Below are 16,969 nucleotides of genomic sequence, written 5' to 3' on the forward strand. Positions count from 1 at the left end.
ATTATATAAATCCCCCAAAAATTTTGCAACATATTTTATTCAACATACTGTATGTAGGTGAGGTATACTTGTTTGTTTTAGGTAGTTTGTGCACTACAGAATCAAAGGTTTGGTCTGTTTTGGGGTTTGACAGAATCAGATTCATTCCCACTTGATTTGAAAATCAACAGGTTTGGTCTGTTTTGCTGGGTTCTGATCTTTCAAGTTTGCTGGGTTCTGTCTGTGCACTGATACAAATATTAAGATCTCTACAGAATCAGACAGGTTTGGTCTGTTTTGCTGGGTTCTGATCTCTACAGAATCAGACAGGTTTGGTCTGTTTTGCTGGGTTCTGATCTCTACAGAATCAGACAATCAGAATCAGACAGGTTTTGTGTTTTCAGACAGGTTTTGGGTTCTGATCTCTACAGAATGTTTTCTGTTTGCTGGGTTCTTCAGCTGAAGGTTTGGTCTGTTTTGCTGGGTTCTAGGTCCAGCAGCAGAGCCAGGAAGTTCCTGTTAGGGTAAATGGCTCTTTTCTGGATTACTTTCTGAAGAGCACAATGGAGGGGGATGTGACAATACATCATGAGGTACGCCAACACCAAGCTAGACGATCTGCTCATACCCATAATGCAATGGACGAGAATCTTCCCTGGAGAGGAGAGAAGAGGAGAGAGGAGAATTGTTTGTTTTATATATTTATCCTTTATTTATCCAGGCGGGTCAATTAAGAACTAATTGTTATTTAGAATGACGGCCTGAGAAGTGGCCAGAAAAGATGAAAAGAGAGAAGAAAGTGATGGAGAGGGATTAGTGAGTGGCCACCATGTTATTAATATCATACATGACTGCCTGCCTCAAACTGTGGCCTTTCTGTTCCTTTCAGAGATCTAAAAATAGTTTCCATAATTCATTGCCTTTGATCATTTAAGTTGCCTTTGCAGAGAGAGAGAGAGGCCTAGGCTGCTTGGCTGTCACATCATTCCAATGTTGCCTGTCCTCTGGTGGTGAGGCTCTCTGAGAGGATCCATGGTTAGACTTTATAAAGTTCTGCAAGGTAAGATTTCTTATTCTTCTTTGTGTGGATTGGAAGTAGTTACTGTATAACTAACTATTCAATGTGCTTTACAGGGACAGGCTTGGGTACTGTGGGAATGGGTTGAGGTCAGTGCTTTACAGGGACAGGCTTGGGTACTCTGGGAATGGGTTGAGGTCGGTGCTATACAGGGACAGAGTGGTGTACTGTGGGAATGGGTTGAGGTCAGTGCTTTACAGGGACAGGCTTGGGTACTGTGGGAATGGGTTGAGGTCGGTCCTATACAGGGACAGAGTGGTGTACTCTGGGAAGGAGTTGAGGTCAGTGCTATATAGGGACAGAGTGGTGTACTCTGGGAAGGAGTTGAGGTCAGTGCTATTCAGGGACAGAGTGGTGTACTGTGGGAATGGGTTGAGTCGGTGCTATACAGGGACAGAGTGGTGTACTCTGGGAAGGAGTTGAGGTCAGTGCTATATAGGGACAGAGTGGTGTACTGTGGGAATGGGTTGAGGTCAGTGCTATATAGGGACAGAGTGGTGTACTGTGGGAATGGGTTGAGTCGGTGCTATACAGGGACAGAGTGGTGTACTCTGGGAATGGGTTGAGGTCAGTGCTATATAGGGACAGAGTGGTGTACTGTGGGAAGGAGTTGAGGTCAGTGCTATATAGGGACAGAGTGGTGTACTGTGGGAAGGAGTTGAGGTCAGTGCTATATAGGGACAGAGTGGTGTATTCTGGGAAGGAGTTGAGGTCGGTGCTATACAGGGACAGAGTGGTGTACTCTGGGAAGGAGTTGAGGTCAGTGCTATACAGGGACAGAGTGGTGTACTGTGGGAATAGGTTGACGTCAGTGCTATACAGGGACAGAGTGGTGTACTGTGGGAAGGAGTTGAGGTCGGTGCTATACAGGGACAGAGTGTTGTACTGTGGGAATAAGTTGAGGTCAGTGCTATATAGGGACAGAGTGGTGTACTGTGGGAATAGGTTGAGGTCAGTGCTATATAGGGACAGAGTGGTGTACTGTGGGAAGGAGTTGAGGTCGGTGCTATACAGGGACAGAGTGGTGTACTGTGGGAATAGGTTGAGGTCAGTGCTATACAGGGACAGAGTGGTGTACTGTGGGAAGGAGTTGAGGTCGGTGCTATACAGGGACAGAGTGTTGTACTGTGGGAATGGGTTGAGGTCAGTGCTATATAGGGACAGAGTGGTGTATTCTGGGAATGGGTTGAGATCAGTGCTATATAGGGACAGAGTGGTGTACTGTGGGAAGGAGTTGAGGTCGGTGCTATACAGGGACAGAGTGTTGTACTGTGGGAAGGGGTTGAGGTCAGTGCTATATAGGGACAGAGTGGTGTACTGTGGGAAGGAGTTGAGGTCGGTGCTATACAGGGACAGAGTGGTGTACTCTGGGAAGGAGTTGAGGTTAGTGCTATACAGGGACAGAGTGTTGTACTGTGGGAATGGGTTGAGGTCAGTGCTATATAGGGACAGAGTGGTGTATTCTGGGAAGGAGTTGAGGTCGGTGCTATACAGGGACAGAGTGGTGTACTCTGGGAATGGGTTGAGGTCGGTGATACTGTATATAGGGACAGAGTGGTGTACTGTGGGAATGGGTTGAGGTCGGTCCTATACAGGGACAGAGTGGTGTACTCTGGGAATGAGTTAAGGTCGGTGATACTGTATTTAGGGACAGAGTGGTGTACTCTGGGAATGAGTTAAGGTCGGTGATACTGTATATAGGGACAGAGTGGTGTACTCTGGGAAGGAGTTGAGGTTGGTGCTTTTGTAAAGACCAAATGTCAGCCTAACAGATGAAATGTGTCAACTTCAAATTATCTTTTTTGCTGTTCATGCATGTAAAGATATTCTATATAAAATTACAGAACCCAAAATATAAGCTTGTTTAACACCAATGTTTGTAAACATTGGAAATGTAAACAAACAAACAGGGCCAGGCAAAACACTTTGTTATAGTTTCAACTGCTGATTGGCCCTACTTGACTTAGAATAGGAGTCTTACCATCTGGTTGTTTCAATGCTTTGTGAATGAAATCAGCTGCGGGCTTGAAGTAAACATCCAGATCAAAGTGAGTCGAGTCCTCTGCTGGAATACCATAATAAACAAAGCTGTTGCCATAAAATCTGTGGTCCCCTATGCTGCCTCGCTTGGCATGAGCAGCGTTTAAAACATGAGTGACGCCTAACTTCTGTAAGGTACTCCTGTTTTGGGCAATTGCCCTGGTAAGACAAAGAGAGAGAAGGTGGTGAGACTGAACTATTGTAAATGTAGTGCAGCACTAGCTATATTAGTTTGTCAAATCGTTTTCAACTCGTCAGAAACTGTACCAACGATAAACAATACTTCTGTTGAATTACATTAATGTTTGCAGTAGCCTGTGATATGACCTTGGGTTATACTTGATCTGTTTACTGTGACATCGACATAGAATTTATCATAACCGTATGAGTATTTGTATCTACAAATGCTTGAACTATAAACTAAGTGTAATGCGGTTTAGATGAATAATTATTCAAATGAATACTTACACATTTCCTATGAATATGTTCGGCCAAACCTCATTTATCTGGGTCAACCGCAACGTGCAAGAATCCAAAATCTTTTCCAAGTCCTTCACAGACAGGTACTCTTCTCTGGATTCTTTTTTGGTCTTCCGGAATGCCATTATTCCAATTCCAAATTCCCCTCAAATTACAAATGAATGACTAGGCTACTACTCAATGTTTTCAGTGTGTTAAAGCAGCAGTACACTCTATACTCCCACTTCAGCTGATAGGTGTGAGCTGGCGTTTGTTTACCCTCACTGGGACAGTTACCCAATATGGAGCGCTCAGGCTACGCGTGTAAGTCAGGCAGGATCACAAACTGGCGGCTGTGACTGTGTCCTTTCACACCACCCCGGGTGTGTGTCCGAGAATGGCACCCGATTGCCTATGACTACTTTTGATCAGAAACCTATGGGCCCTTGGGGCGGCAGCGTAGCCTAGTGGTTAGAGCGTTGGACTAGTAACCGGAAGGTTGCAAGTTCAAACCCCCGAGCTGACAAGGTACAAATCTGTCGTTCTGCCCCTGAACAGGCAAGTTAACCCACTGTTCCTAGGCCGTCATTGAAAATAAGAATTTGTTCTTAACTGACTTGCCTAGTTAAATAAAGGTTAAATAAAGGTCAAATAAATAAAAATTGGTCAGAAGTAAAGCAGTATACTTCTGGGTGTCGTTTGGGACAAAGATCCTTAATTCAATAAACCACAAACAGAGAGGGAGCACCTGACAGACATGTTAAGCATGTGTTTCTACAGTATACTGTAGAGTAGATTTTAAATAATTTTATTCGTCCACTTTCATGTCCAACCGAAATTTGACTTCCACTTGATCCCAACCTCTGAAAGACACACACATATTAGAGAGGTTGGAGCCGCCACACTGGGTGCCCGTGGAGCAGTTGTTGTGGGGGTTTTAAATGGCAATGGATTTTGATACCCCCCCTCCGGTTACAGTTTGCATCCAACCAGATTTTTCCCGTAAGATCCAGGATTCGAAATGGCAACTCTCCGTTTGCTGGCTCACGTCCTTATCCACTAGACTACCTGCTGCCAATCAATTTATAACATGTGTTTTTCTGGATTTTTTTGGTTGTTATTCTGTCTCTCACTGTTCAAATAAACCTACCATTAAAATTATAGACTGATCAATTCTTTGTCAGTGGGCAAACGTACAAAATCAGCAGGGGATCAAATACCTTTTTCCCCCTCACTGTACCTGCACAAGTTTGTCCACTTCAAAGTCATTCTAGCATCCAAATCCAATCCATTTGATGAATGGAAACACATCCGTTATAAAACACACACAAAAAATGACATTCGGCCATTGTCATTAGGCCTACACTCTTGTTGCCCAAATTAGTTGGTGCATCTTGCTGACAAATTGACCTTTTTGTAAAAAGAAAACACCTGAAAAGGGGCTGAAATATGGGACCGTCCCGGGTGCAATAAGTCCAAGTAACACATTGGAATAGTTTAGAAAAAGGTATGTTATTTATATTTAAGTAGCATTAGATTAATTAATTAATTAATGTACGTGCAAAAACATTGATATTGAAACAAACAATTCTAAAAATCAACGTGCAATAAAGTATGCTGGAAAATATGATAATGGTTCAACTCTGGTTATTAACCCCAACACTGAGGTTCTTTTACAACACTGAGTGTTAATGTAACATTTTACAGTGTTAATTTACCTATTGAATAACCTCTAGAAATGTTACACTGAAAACAATCTAGTTAACACTGGCCAATGTCCTGTGTGTTATGAAAGGGACACATCTGCAGGCTTCCGGAACCTTTCAAGAACCTAATAGAATGAAGAAGAATTCTAAACGGAACCCCACACGTTTAACTCAAAGGTTCTTTATCAGGCAAGAGTTCTCCACTATCAGGCAAGAGTTCTCCACTATCAGGCAAGAGTTCTCCACTATCAGGCAAGAGTTCTCCACTATCAGGCAAGAGTTCTCCACTATCAGGCAAGAGTTCTCTACTATCAGGCAAGAGTTCTCCACTATCAGGCAAGAGTTCTCTACTATCAGGCAAGAGTTCTCTACTATCAGGCAAGAGTTCTCCACTATCAGGCAAGAGTTCTCTACTATCAGGCAAGAGTTCTCTACTATCAGGCAAGAGTTCTCTACTATCAGGCAAGAGTTCTCTACTATCAGGCAAGAGCTCTCTACTATCAGGCAAGAGTTCTCTACTATCAGGCAAGAGTTCTCCACTATCAGGCAAGAGTTCTCTACTATCAGGCAAGAGTTCTCCACTATCAGGCAAGAGTTCTCCACTATCAGGCAAGAGTTCTCTACTATCAGGCAAGAGTTCTCCACTATCAGGCAAGAGTTCTCTACTATCAGGCAAGAGTTCTCCACTATCAGGCAAGAGTTCTCCACTATCAGGCAAGAGTTCTCTACTATCAGGCAAGAGTTCTCCACTATCAGGCAAGAGTTCTCTACTATCAGGCAAGAGTTCTCCACTATCAGGCAAGAGTTCTCCAAGGAACCATACGAGCTGAGGAAGAATCATTTAACAACTATGACTTTTTAAAGTGTACTTACGACATACAAATCAAATACAAGTGTATTTGTCATATGCACAGGATACAGTGTAGTGTAATATACAGTACAATGAAATGCTTACTTGCAGGCTCTTCTGTCAAACAATGCAACAGCTGTACATGATATTCAATAGAACACATTTAGAAAGACAAGAACACACATACAGTCTGGTATAAATGGTTCTCATGAGACATCAGCTATCTTTCCTTTTCATTTTCTGGTGTTGTAGGATGGTAATTAGCCTAGTTGAGGCTTTAGGCCTATGTATAGTAACAAGAACAGGTGCTGTTCCTTCGCCTCAGTCTAAAATTAAGATTACCTGATTGATGTCTGTTTGTGTAATTGAACTTAGACCTATGTCTTAAATCTTACATGTGTCTTGCAACTTTACATAGAGCTAATGTTGGCTACAGTGACTCACCTCATTTAAATCTATTCTACATTATGCAACCTGGACTCAGGCTTCGATGTAACAAAGTAAATGTAAATCCACCAAAGTTGGTATGTGATATGTTACATCTCGTATGGTATGTATTAATTTGTGGGTGTCATCAACCATTTTGTAAATGTTACAAATTACAATTAGTATATGTTACAAACTGCAATTCATTCAATATATTATGAATTGTAATTCTTACAAATAGTTACAAAATAGCTAATTCCAATTGGTTGTGGCTAATATTAGCCAGTTGGCTAACGTTAGCTAGGCTAGGGGTTAAGGTTAGGAGTTGGGTTAAAGAGTTAGGAGTAAAAAAAAGTAGTAAGTAGTTGCTAATTAGCTTAAATGCTAAAGTTTTCCGTGATGAGATTCAAACACCAAATACACAACCTTTGGGTTGCTCGACATATCTTTCTGTTTTATGTATACATACCAAACATAACATACTGTAGCAACCCGCACAGACAGCGAGCGGTGTGTTATGTGTTAGGCTATTAGTGGGTTGTGTTGTACTTACCAGTGTTCTTGGGTCCGACATGCCAATCAACCTGCTATCTGCCAATCACAGGAATGCCTGGAATGTTCTGATGCCGGGCATCCTGGTGGTTGGCGGAGTGGCGTGGAGGGGGTTGGGCAGGGTGAGGGAGCATTGGAAGTTAAGACCAGGTTTAGCCATTTATCTCTCTCTTATGTCTGAGTTTCACAAGAGAAGGTCACGGTTGGCTTATCTTTCATTTATTTGGCGTGGGCTACGGCCAAACAGTAGCCTGTGTAAAGTTGGGTTAATAAACCGTCAATTCGTAAACTCTGTATTTACTATGTTACGTCTAGTTTCTGAGACCAGGCTGACATGACGTTAGGTTACTTCACTGGTCATGAACAATACATTGTTTCAGTGTGAGTACATGCGGTGCTGTCTTTGCATACCGATACTGTCATTTCACCAGTAGAGGTCAGTGTAGTGGCTATAAATTCAGCAATGAGCGACGCTCGACTCAGTACGAGAAAACTACCTGGTGCTCGGCTCCTTCCAGTGTTGTCAACCGCAAAGCGGACGAAATGATTAGCTTCAATCGTCTTATCACACTAAATGTAAATATAGTTTCGTCAGACTCATGTGAGATGCCGTATAGTCATTTTTTACTCTCCGCGGCAACTCATTAAAAGTTGAGTCTGAATTCCGGTGAGTATTTTACTGTTATTATTGCTAACTAGCTAACATATCAGGCTAACGTTAGCATACCAGCAAGCTGATAACGTTATGACCGGAATGTACACGTTGTTGCTGATAGCTAATGTATTCTGAGCATTGAAATGTGTTTTTGTATAGTTAACTATCCACACAGCAAGATAATTGGGCTTTTGGTAGTATATATCAGTCAGATGTGTATGGCTAACTAGCTAGCTACTGTTAGCTAACTAACCCCTCTGCCTGGCCTGCTGGAGACAGACAGTAGGCTGTTGCCAGAAATGTCACCACCCTTCTCTGTCTGTCTGGTTGTTTTAGTATTAATGACCGACTGTGCTATTAGCACCCAATACTAGTTTTCTGTATTGCGTTTGAATGTTTTGCAAGGAGGTGAGTAGAGACATGACATTGAACAGTTTTTCTTGCCAGGGGACACTGACTTCTAAGTAGTCTGATTTTTAACTAGGCTTTACTACACAATTACTCGGTATATACAGAGGTTTGTCTGACAGTGTACTGTAGGCTAGACTTAAGGTTAGTCCTTAGAAGTTTCGGCCGAAAACTGCTTTGAATTACTACAATTTTAACCAGACTGGAAGAAATGGAGAAGATTGTTTTGAAACTGTGTGAAGTCAGTGCCTCGTGTAGAAATATTGTATACTAGACAGGGAACCAGACAGTATTGCTGAAATGCTGATTCAGTGAAAAATGGCGAATGCCTAGTTCTCTGTAGCTTGTGTAATGAGTGGCAGTGTTTTCTCTTTTGAAATGGTACTGGCTCCTCCAATCGATATGGGGACTTTGTCTATTCCACACACTGCATATCTTTTCATGTGATATGCATGTTACCTGTGACAGACTTAAAGAGCGACTGCCCTTTTTAAAAAGCTTTTCTCGTTTCGAAAATGGCCTATGTGGCATCGTTACGAGTTAGAAACATTTTATTCTAGTGTCAAAATGTACTACAAAGTGTAAAGTCAGTCTGGTCCAAAACAGAGATTTGCAAGATGATCGGGAATAGAATGTTATGTCACGGAATGAAGGGTACAGTACGTTTTCCTTGTGTTTATTTCAATCCAGCTGGAAGCACCCAAGTAATGAATTCAGAGCGCAGCTGCACTCGACCCGATCCTTTTTCATTTACATTTTAGTCATTTAGCGAGTTACAGGAGCAATTAGGGTTAAGTGCCTTGCTCAAGGGCACATCGACAGATCTTTTTTCCCCCCTCTCTCCACTTAGTCGATTCTATAGATGGGTTTGCTGAAACCGCCACGAACCCCATGCTTCAATGGGACAGACGTCCGTGTTGTGATTCTGCTATGCTAATATGGCAAAAAAAATCGCTAACTAACAACTGTAACATTTATATTTGATAAACAAGTGCTCATTGTGCAGCTGTATGTTGACGATGTTTATTGAATACAGTATAAATCAACCCGTCTGTTTTGTTCCATAGATGCATATGGCACGATTCCATAGATGGTCTTGTTGCTGAACAACCCAACCCGCATTGGGTTCAATAGCTCCAAATTTCAATGACTTAACCTCAAATTAACTATACATTTTAGAAATTCCTATACAAATATTGAAAGCCTTTAATGAGACAACTAAAAAATGTGCAACATTAAAATATTTCTTGTGTAATTTGAAGGTCCCGAAATATCCCCAGAGATGAGGTAACCAACTTTGCCAAGGTCAAACACCAGCCTGCTGAAGCTAATTGGTGAAATAATTTGTTTAGCTCATCCCACCTGTGAGAGACCCACATCAAACCACACCCCAGACACAAACTCATGTTTGAATTCAGTCACGGCCACTAGCATTTCTTAACGAATCAAATATAAAATGATGTTTGAATTCAGTCACGGCCACGAGCATTTCTTAACGAATCAAATATAAAATGAGGTTTGAATTCAGTCACGGCCACGAGCATTTCTTAACGAATCAAATATAAAATGAGGTTTGAATTCAGTCACGGCCACGAGCATTTCTTAACGAATCAAATATAAAATGAGGTTTGAATTCAGTCACGGCCACGAGCATTTCTTAACAAATCAAATATAAAATGAGGTCAAATCAGGAATGCAGTCGCCCTTTTTAAGATCATGTTTGATTTGGTTTTGGAGTCTAGATTAATCTTGTCGTTTTTTTTGTTGGTTTGTCTTCTACAGTTTACAGAGTGAAGGGGAGATGTCTAGTAGTACCCAGCTGAGCATCCAGCATTGGACCACCAAGCACGTAGCCAAGTGGCTGAAGGACGAGGGCTTCTGCCACTATGTAGACCTGCTGTGCAACAAGCACCGCCTGGATGGCATGTCTTTACTCACCCTGAGTGAATACGACCTCCGCTCTCCCCCTCTGGAACTCAAGGTGCTGGGGGACATCAAGAGGCTGATGGTGTCCCTCCGCAAGCTGCAGAAACACAACCTGGACATCCTGGAGGAGCTGGGGGTCCCGTTCGACGGACACTCTCCTCAGGGTGGGGACTGGCACTGCAACGGAGACTCCAGTAGAGAGTGCGATAACTCGAACACAGACACGGCACCGGTTGGAGAGCAGTATCTTCAGTATAGGAATGGGAAGTACAAGCACGGAGGGAGCGGGAGGCTGGACCCTGAGTACTGGAAGACTGCGCTTAGTGCCGTCTATGTGGTGTTTGTGTTCGGATTTACCTCTTTCGTTATGGTGATTGTGCACGAGAGGGTGCCGGACATGCGCACTTACCCGCCCTTGCCAGACATTTTCTTAGACAGGTGGGTTGCTCATGCTGTTCCCCCACATCCTAAGCATTGTATGTACATTTAGACTGACTTGATCTTGTGACTTCTCAGCAAACACCGATTTGTTAAACTTAACGGAGGATGCTTTGGTGACGACATGTTACAAGGAACCAAATACGAGCAAACGGACTGAAACCGGCAGGAACTCATCTGAATTTCATTAATATAAACTCTTTTTCATAGCAAAATGTTTTCAGTTTGGAGTAAATTCGCTTCCGTTGCTGAATGTATTCATTTAGTCTGTGTCTGACTAATGAATACAACCCTGACTAGGCTTTCAGAGCAACAGTGAAGGTTTGTCTTCATAATGAAGTTAAACATGATGGTGCACCTGCAGGGGAGGGGGGGGAATCAGTCTGGATGGACATTGTGATACTTGCCCTACTTTCTGATAGCAACTGTCTATTATAAGCCTGACATGGGGTGTGTCCCAAATTGCTCCCATGAAGTGTACTACTACTCTATGGGCCCTGGTTGAAAGTAGTGCACTATATAGGAATGTGGTGCCATTCGAGACGCAACTATTGCCTGTTCTGAATCTCGATGGCATGTCCTGCCATCAAGTGCTCTTGGATCGTCTGATCTTCTGTTCACAATGACTTCCAATTGGGACAGTAGTTAACGCTGTTCTGCCATAATGAATGTCTGGCTTGTTCTCACCGAGTGCTGAGTCTGACTTACTCATGGTGTGATAATGTGTCGGATTACTGTTGGAGAAATGACTAAGCAGTAATTAGGCTAAATGTAGCTCCGTATGTTTATGGTCGAGCAGGACTAGAGGTTGACGTCGAGACGCGGCATAGTGTGAAATAGCAAAAGGGTTAGCCTTTTGTGAGAACTTCATGCAGGTCTGTCAGGTATTATCCCAGTTGAGCTGGATGACGCTATGCATCCTTTAAGTGGGATATAAATCTACGAGGCTGTTACGTTTGTTCCAGTCAAGTAATGTTGAATATAGGTTAATACTGGTCATTAGGTTATTAGCGATTAGGCTTGAGTGACACTTTTAAAAAAAAGTGTCACTCAAAAAAAAAGAAAGTTTGCTAAGCCTGGGAGAATAACCCACAGTGCTCCGTAGCAGACAGCTTGAAGATCAGCCTATAACCATTTTTCTTTCTTTTTAACAGTGTACCTAGAATACCATGGGCCTTTGCCATGGCAGAGGCATGTGGAGTCATCCTGTGTAATATCTGGCTGCTAGTTCTGCTGCTGCACAAACACAGGTAGAGTACTGGTTACTGGTCCACAGGAAAACATGTTCATCGCACAGCCTAGACATTTTTTATTTTTTTATTTTAAGCTAGTATCTAGAATTTCTCCTCGACTAGAATAGAGGAATTATGTAGAATAGAAGTGTGTAGTCCAGCAGTTTAAGTTTCTCCTCCAAGGAACCTGTTTCGTGTATTCAATCTATTCCAGAGCTACCACACCTGATTCAACTTGTCAACTAATCATTAGGCTTTTATCTACTTGAATCAGGTGAGCTAGTTTTTAAGGCTACAGCAAAAGTGTGAAACTTCCAAGGGTCCCTGAGGAGAGGTTTGAAAACCTTTTGGCCTAGTTATTGAAGTTGTGGTAGTACGTGCTATGTTAATGTGTGTAATGTTTGCTCTGCTGAAGGTCCATTCTACTGCGGCGGCTGTGCAGCCTCATGGGGACCGTGTTCATGCTGCGTTGCGTCACCATGTTTGTGACCTCCCTGTCAGTACCAGGGCAGCACCTGCAGTGCTCAGGAAAGGTACCACCGCTCTACTAGCTAAACCAAAACTGTGTAGAAATGATGACGGAACTACATTTACAGTCTTTTCATTCTGTCCAGCTTGATAAGTCATCTATAGTCACTTTTCATTCTGTCCAGCTTGATAAGTCACCTATAGTCACTTTTCATTCTGTCCAGCTTGCTAACAGTAATCGAAATGAAAGCTAGACAGTCACAGAATCGCAAATTCTAAAAGTGATTTTGATGCTGAGCAAATGTAACCAATTTTAAGTTTGGCCCTCTGGAACCACCTCCCCCGCTGTCCACAGGCTATAGTTGGCAATTTACACTTCTCACAACAGGCTAGAATATCAATCGTGACTCTTTCCTTCTCTTTCCCCCTAGGTGTATGGTGATATGTGGGCCAAACTGCATCGAGCTCTGGTCATATGGAGTGGATTTGGAATGTCCCTCACAGGGGTCCATACATGTGGGGACTACATGTTCAGCGGTCACACGGTGGTCATCACCATGCTCAACTTCTTTGTGACAGAATGTAATTGTTCCATGTCATTTATTGTTACTGTCTCCTTGGTGCAGACTATAAGATGTCATTGACTGTAGTGGGAAGAACGTCTGTGTCCATCAGCTATAACTACATGAAGACCAGACCACTGACAGCTTTAAACTGTTGTAACAATCTACAGGATCACTTGAAGTTGTCATTCAATTCCTGATTGGAACAGAACTGAAACTGAAAACCATTCTAACACATTGTTCAATGTTCTGCTTGTATGTCTTCACTAACAGACACCCCGCGGGGCTGGAACTTCATCCACACCTTGTCCTGGGTCCTGAACTTGTTTGGCATCTTCTTTATCCTGGCGGCCCATGAACACTATTCCATCGACGTCTTCATCGCCTTCTACATCACAACCAGGCTGTTCCTGTACTACCACACGCTGGCTAACACCAGGGCCTACCAGCAGAGTCGCAGGGCCCGCATCTGGTTCCCCATGTTCTCCTTCTTCGAATGCAACGTCAACGGCCCCGTGCCCAACGAGTACGGCTGGCCCTTCTCTAAACCCGCCATGATCCGGAGCATGATTGGGTACTAGGTCGGTAGCGTACGCTGGTCCGCGATGCAGCCACGACGACGTTGATCTCTTCTAACACACTAACGCTGTTTACTCTGAGCCCCGTCGTGCTATTTTGCTGCTGTGCTGCCTTCAAGGAGTTGCCAACTGTGGTTGTGTGATATTGACTTTATATTCCAATAGCTGCAGAGACTGTAAACTGAGATGGCTTTGTAGGATCCTATCGGTGCCACAGTGAGACAGGGTACGGGGAGACTTGATTACTCCTATTCGGTGACTTGGTGGTTGGCTGGCGTTTGTCCCACGGCAGCCTGTTGAAAGGGATTAAACTAAGTATGTGTCCAAAATGACACCCTACTCATTTTATAGTGCATTACTTTAGACCAGAGCTCTATGGCCTCTCGTCAAAAATAATGCACTACATAGGGAATAGGGTGCCATTTAGGATAAATGCTAAAGACTAATCCTCTCCACTTCCTCTCATTTGAAAAGGGATTGAGATTTTTGAAGATATATCCCACACCTTTTGCCATGATCAATAACCAGGTTACAGATGTGATGTAAGTGCTTTAGTCACCTCCTCGTCTCTTGTTATGCCTTACTGTTTATGGCATGACAGCGAACTCCACAGAGGAGTTGGCTACAGCACAAACTGACCTGCTACTGCCAGGCTAGCATTTCCACGCTTTTAACGGCTCTTAACTTGCAGTCTTGAGTGAATGTCGAAGGTAATAGCAAGCTAGAGGTTTGGGGGGGAGAAACGTGAAAGCAGAATTCTCAGGCAGCCTATTGTAACCAAAAAATGTTTATTTTTTAAGTCTAATAGAATTTGTTAATCTAAAGTTCAACAGTATTATAGTAAAAAAAACATTTAGATATTCATTTAAAAAACATTCATTTAGATATCCTGAGAAATTAGGGTATATTATTGTGGTGTTCATCTGGACTTTGGCTCTAATACAGTTATGGCCCACCTTTTTTTTTTTTTTTTTTAAGCAATTTTCAAAATTTCAGATACTGTTCCTGAATTTCTGTGTAACAATATCTAAGTTCCAGATGTTGTTACTTGTTTATCTTTATTACTTTAGGTAGTGTGAAAAGCTTCTGCATTCCTTCACACTACTGTGGGGTTTGGCTGTACTACTGTATTATTGAATTCGTCATGTTGACATGAACTACACTACATGACCAAAAGTATGTGGACACCTACTTGTCGAACATCTCATTCCAAAATCATGGGTGTTAATATGGAGTTTTCTGCCCCTTTGCTGTCATAACAGCCTCTATTCTTCTCTGAAGGCTTTCCGCTAGATGTAGGAACATTGCTGCTGGGACTTACTTCCATTCAGCCACAAGCATTTAGAGGTCGGGCATTGATGTTAAGCAATTAAGCCGGGCTCGCCATTGGTGTTTCAGTTCATCCCAAAGCTGTTCGATGGGGTTGAGGTCAGGCCTCTGTGTAGGCCAGTCGAGATCTTCCACACCGATCTAAACAAACCATTTCTATATGGACGTCACTTTGTGGACGGGGGGGCAGTGTCATGCTGAAACAGGAAAGGGCCTTCCACAAACTGTTGCCACAAAGTTGGAAGAACAGAATTGTGTCTTATGTCATTGTATGCTGTAACGTTAAGATTTCCCTTCACTGGAACTAAGAGGCCTAGCCCGAACCATGAAAAACAGCCCCAGACCTCGGTAGTGAGTGTTGCAACCGAGGACAGATTTGTTATTTTTTTTGTACGCGCTTCAGCACTCGGCGGTCCCGTTCTGTGAGCTTGTGTGGCCTACCACTTTGCGGCTGAGCCGTTGTTGCTCCTAGATGTTTCCACTTCACAATAACAGCACTTACAGTTCACCAGGGCAGCTCTAGCAGGACAGAAATATAACGAACTGGCTTGTTGGGAAGGTGGCATCTGAGCTAATCAATAAGGCCAGTCCACTGCCAATGTTTGACTATGGAGTTTGCGTGGCTGTGTTCGATTAAATTTTTATACACCTGTCAGCAACGAGTGTTGAAGAGGTGTCCACATACGTGTGTGTGTAATGTATTTGGTTGTCTTTATAATATTTGTATTGTTCAGTTCTTACCTTTTTTCCGAACTACACCTTGCCGTAAACGGGGCTGTTACCAAGGAGATCGCAAAAAGCAGCCAAAACTATGGAATGGAAAATGGTGAACAATCGTTTTTAAATATCATTCCATTTGCCAATAACTTTAGGTGTTTATAGTAACATTGTCTTTTTATAAGAAATGCATATCTCAGATGTTGCGTACTTGCTTGTAATTTAGTAAATGCCTATGCTTCGCGATAACATACAAGGATGTAAATTCTTATAAAATAATAGTTTTACTTCTTCCACAGATCCCTTGGTCTGTCTTAATTTATTTAATTTTGTATATGTCAATAGAATTGTTTTGTTTTTATTAAATATTTGATATACATAGAGGATATTGCAATATACACTTGAACAGGAATATGTTTACAGTTGTGAGGAAATATATTTGTTTAAAACACAATGTGCTTTTATGTATAGGGTTGATTTTCAGAATCACCCTCTCACCCAAATCATTAAAACAAATTCGAACCAACACAAACCCCCGCCCCACACAGTCACTCAAACAGATCTGAAACGACCATTAATGGTATTGGTTACTACAACCCACTTTTGTAAGACAATTTAAGTATTACTTTACTGGGCAAAGATGTCAGTTCAACATCTAATTTTTAAATGTATCATACATTTTATTAAATTCACGCAAGTTGACAACTCAATGTAAAAAAATATATAGAGATTTGAACCATGCCATTGGATATCAGTGAAAAAAAGGACACATTTTCCAAATTATTTTTTTTGTTGAGAATCGAATCAATTTTCCACCATGCTTCATCGTCATCACATTTGTTTCTACGTCATAGATTGTTTTTTTTAAACATATTTTTGTAAGTAATACTTATGTTTATTCAACCGGTTTGTGTCCAGTGGGTTAAGTCTCATCTCCATCCCATGTTTTATTTGGAATTTCAGCTGTGGAATAGTTACTAGATCCCTTACATGCTGTGAGTCTGTTTATTTCCCCCCCCCCCCCCCCCCTAATAAAGTGATGCATTGAACTTCTGGCTTGACTAATGCCAGCTTGTCCTAACTGCAAAACTATCATTTGCTGCTAAGATGTGTTTTTTTTTTTGAGAGAGATATGTACAGGAGAATTGTGGCTTTTCTCTTATGTATTTGTTCTTGTCACTTTTAACCCCCTATAAAAAATGGTTTCTAATCCTTATCACTGGTGTGGCTATAATGGTATGTTTACATACCTCCAAGATGCAGTAATTAGCTGCCATTTTGTAATGGAAATGTAGCAATCACACAAAGTGTGGTTGTATTGGGTAAACAGATTAATGTCTTTGCCATCATTAAACAGTTGACATCAATGATGTGATTTGGATGTGATTCTTCAGAAGAGAAGGGTTTGAGTGTAGTGTGACATTGTCCCTGTATGCTGATCTTGTTGCAGTTTCCCTACAAATGTTTAAATGTAGTATTTGGGGAGGGGAAGCTGATCCTAAATCTTTAACTAGTCAAAAGTCACCCGTGGGCACTGTGGGCAAGAATGTAATTCAGTTAGCTAC

The 16,969-nt window shown here is 42.1% G+C and overlaps 2 protein-coding genes across 2 annotated transcripts; one reads left to right on the forward strand and one right to left on the reverse strand.

Moving 5' to 3' along the window:
- Positions 1-434: 434 nt before the first annotated feature.
- Positions 435-3,960, reverse strand: LOC115144461 (dual specificity protein phosphatase 13A-like). Its single transcript, XM_029685517.2, has 3 exons — positions 3,566-3,960; positions 3,039-3,256; positions 435-634 (listed from the first exon to the last, which is right to left on the reverse strand). Exons 1-3 carry the CDS (start codon positions 3,700-3,702, stop codon positions 435-437), a joined length of 555 nt encoding a protein of 184 aa, XP_029541377.2. The 5' UTR covers positions 3,703-3,960.
- A 3,607-nt stretch (positions 3,961-7,567) lies between these two features.
- LOC115144462 (sphingomyelin synthase-related protein 1-like) lies at positions 7,568-16,771 on the forward strand. The gene is made up of 6 exons (XM_029685518.2): positions 7,568-7,757; positions 9,936-10,517; positions 11,672-11,767; positions 12,165-12,282; positions 12,649-12,799; positions 13,054-16,771. The coding sequence occupies exons 2-6, from the start codon at positions 9,955-9,957 to the stop codon at positions 13,359-13,361; spliced, it is 1,236 nt and encodes a 411-aa protein (XP_029541378.1). The 5' UTR covers positions 7,568-7,757; positions 9,936-9,954; the 3' UTR covers positions 13,362-16,771.
- Positions 16,772-16,969: the final 198 nt, after the last annotated feature.

This window comes from Oncorhynchus nerka, linkage group LG16, assembly GCF_034236695.1.
Source record: "Oncorhynchus nerka isolate Pitt River linkage group LG16, Oner_Uvic_2.0, whole genome shotgun sequence".
Classification (NCBI taxonomy): domain Eukaryota; kingdom Metazoa; phylum Chordata; class Actinopteri; order Salmoniformes; family Salmonidae; genus Oncorhynchus; species Oncorhynchus nerka.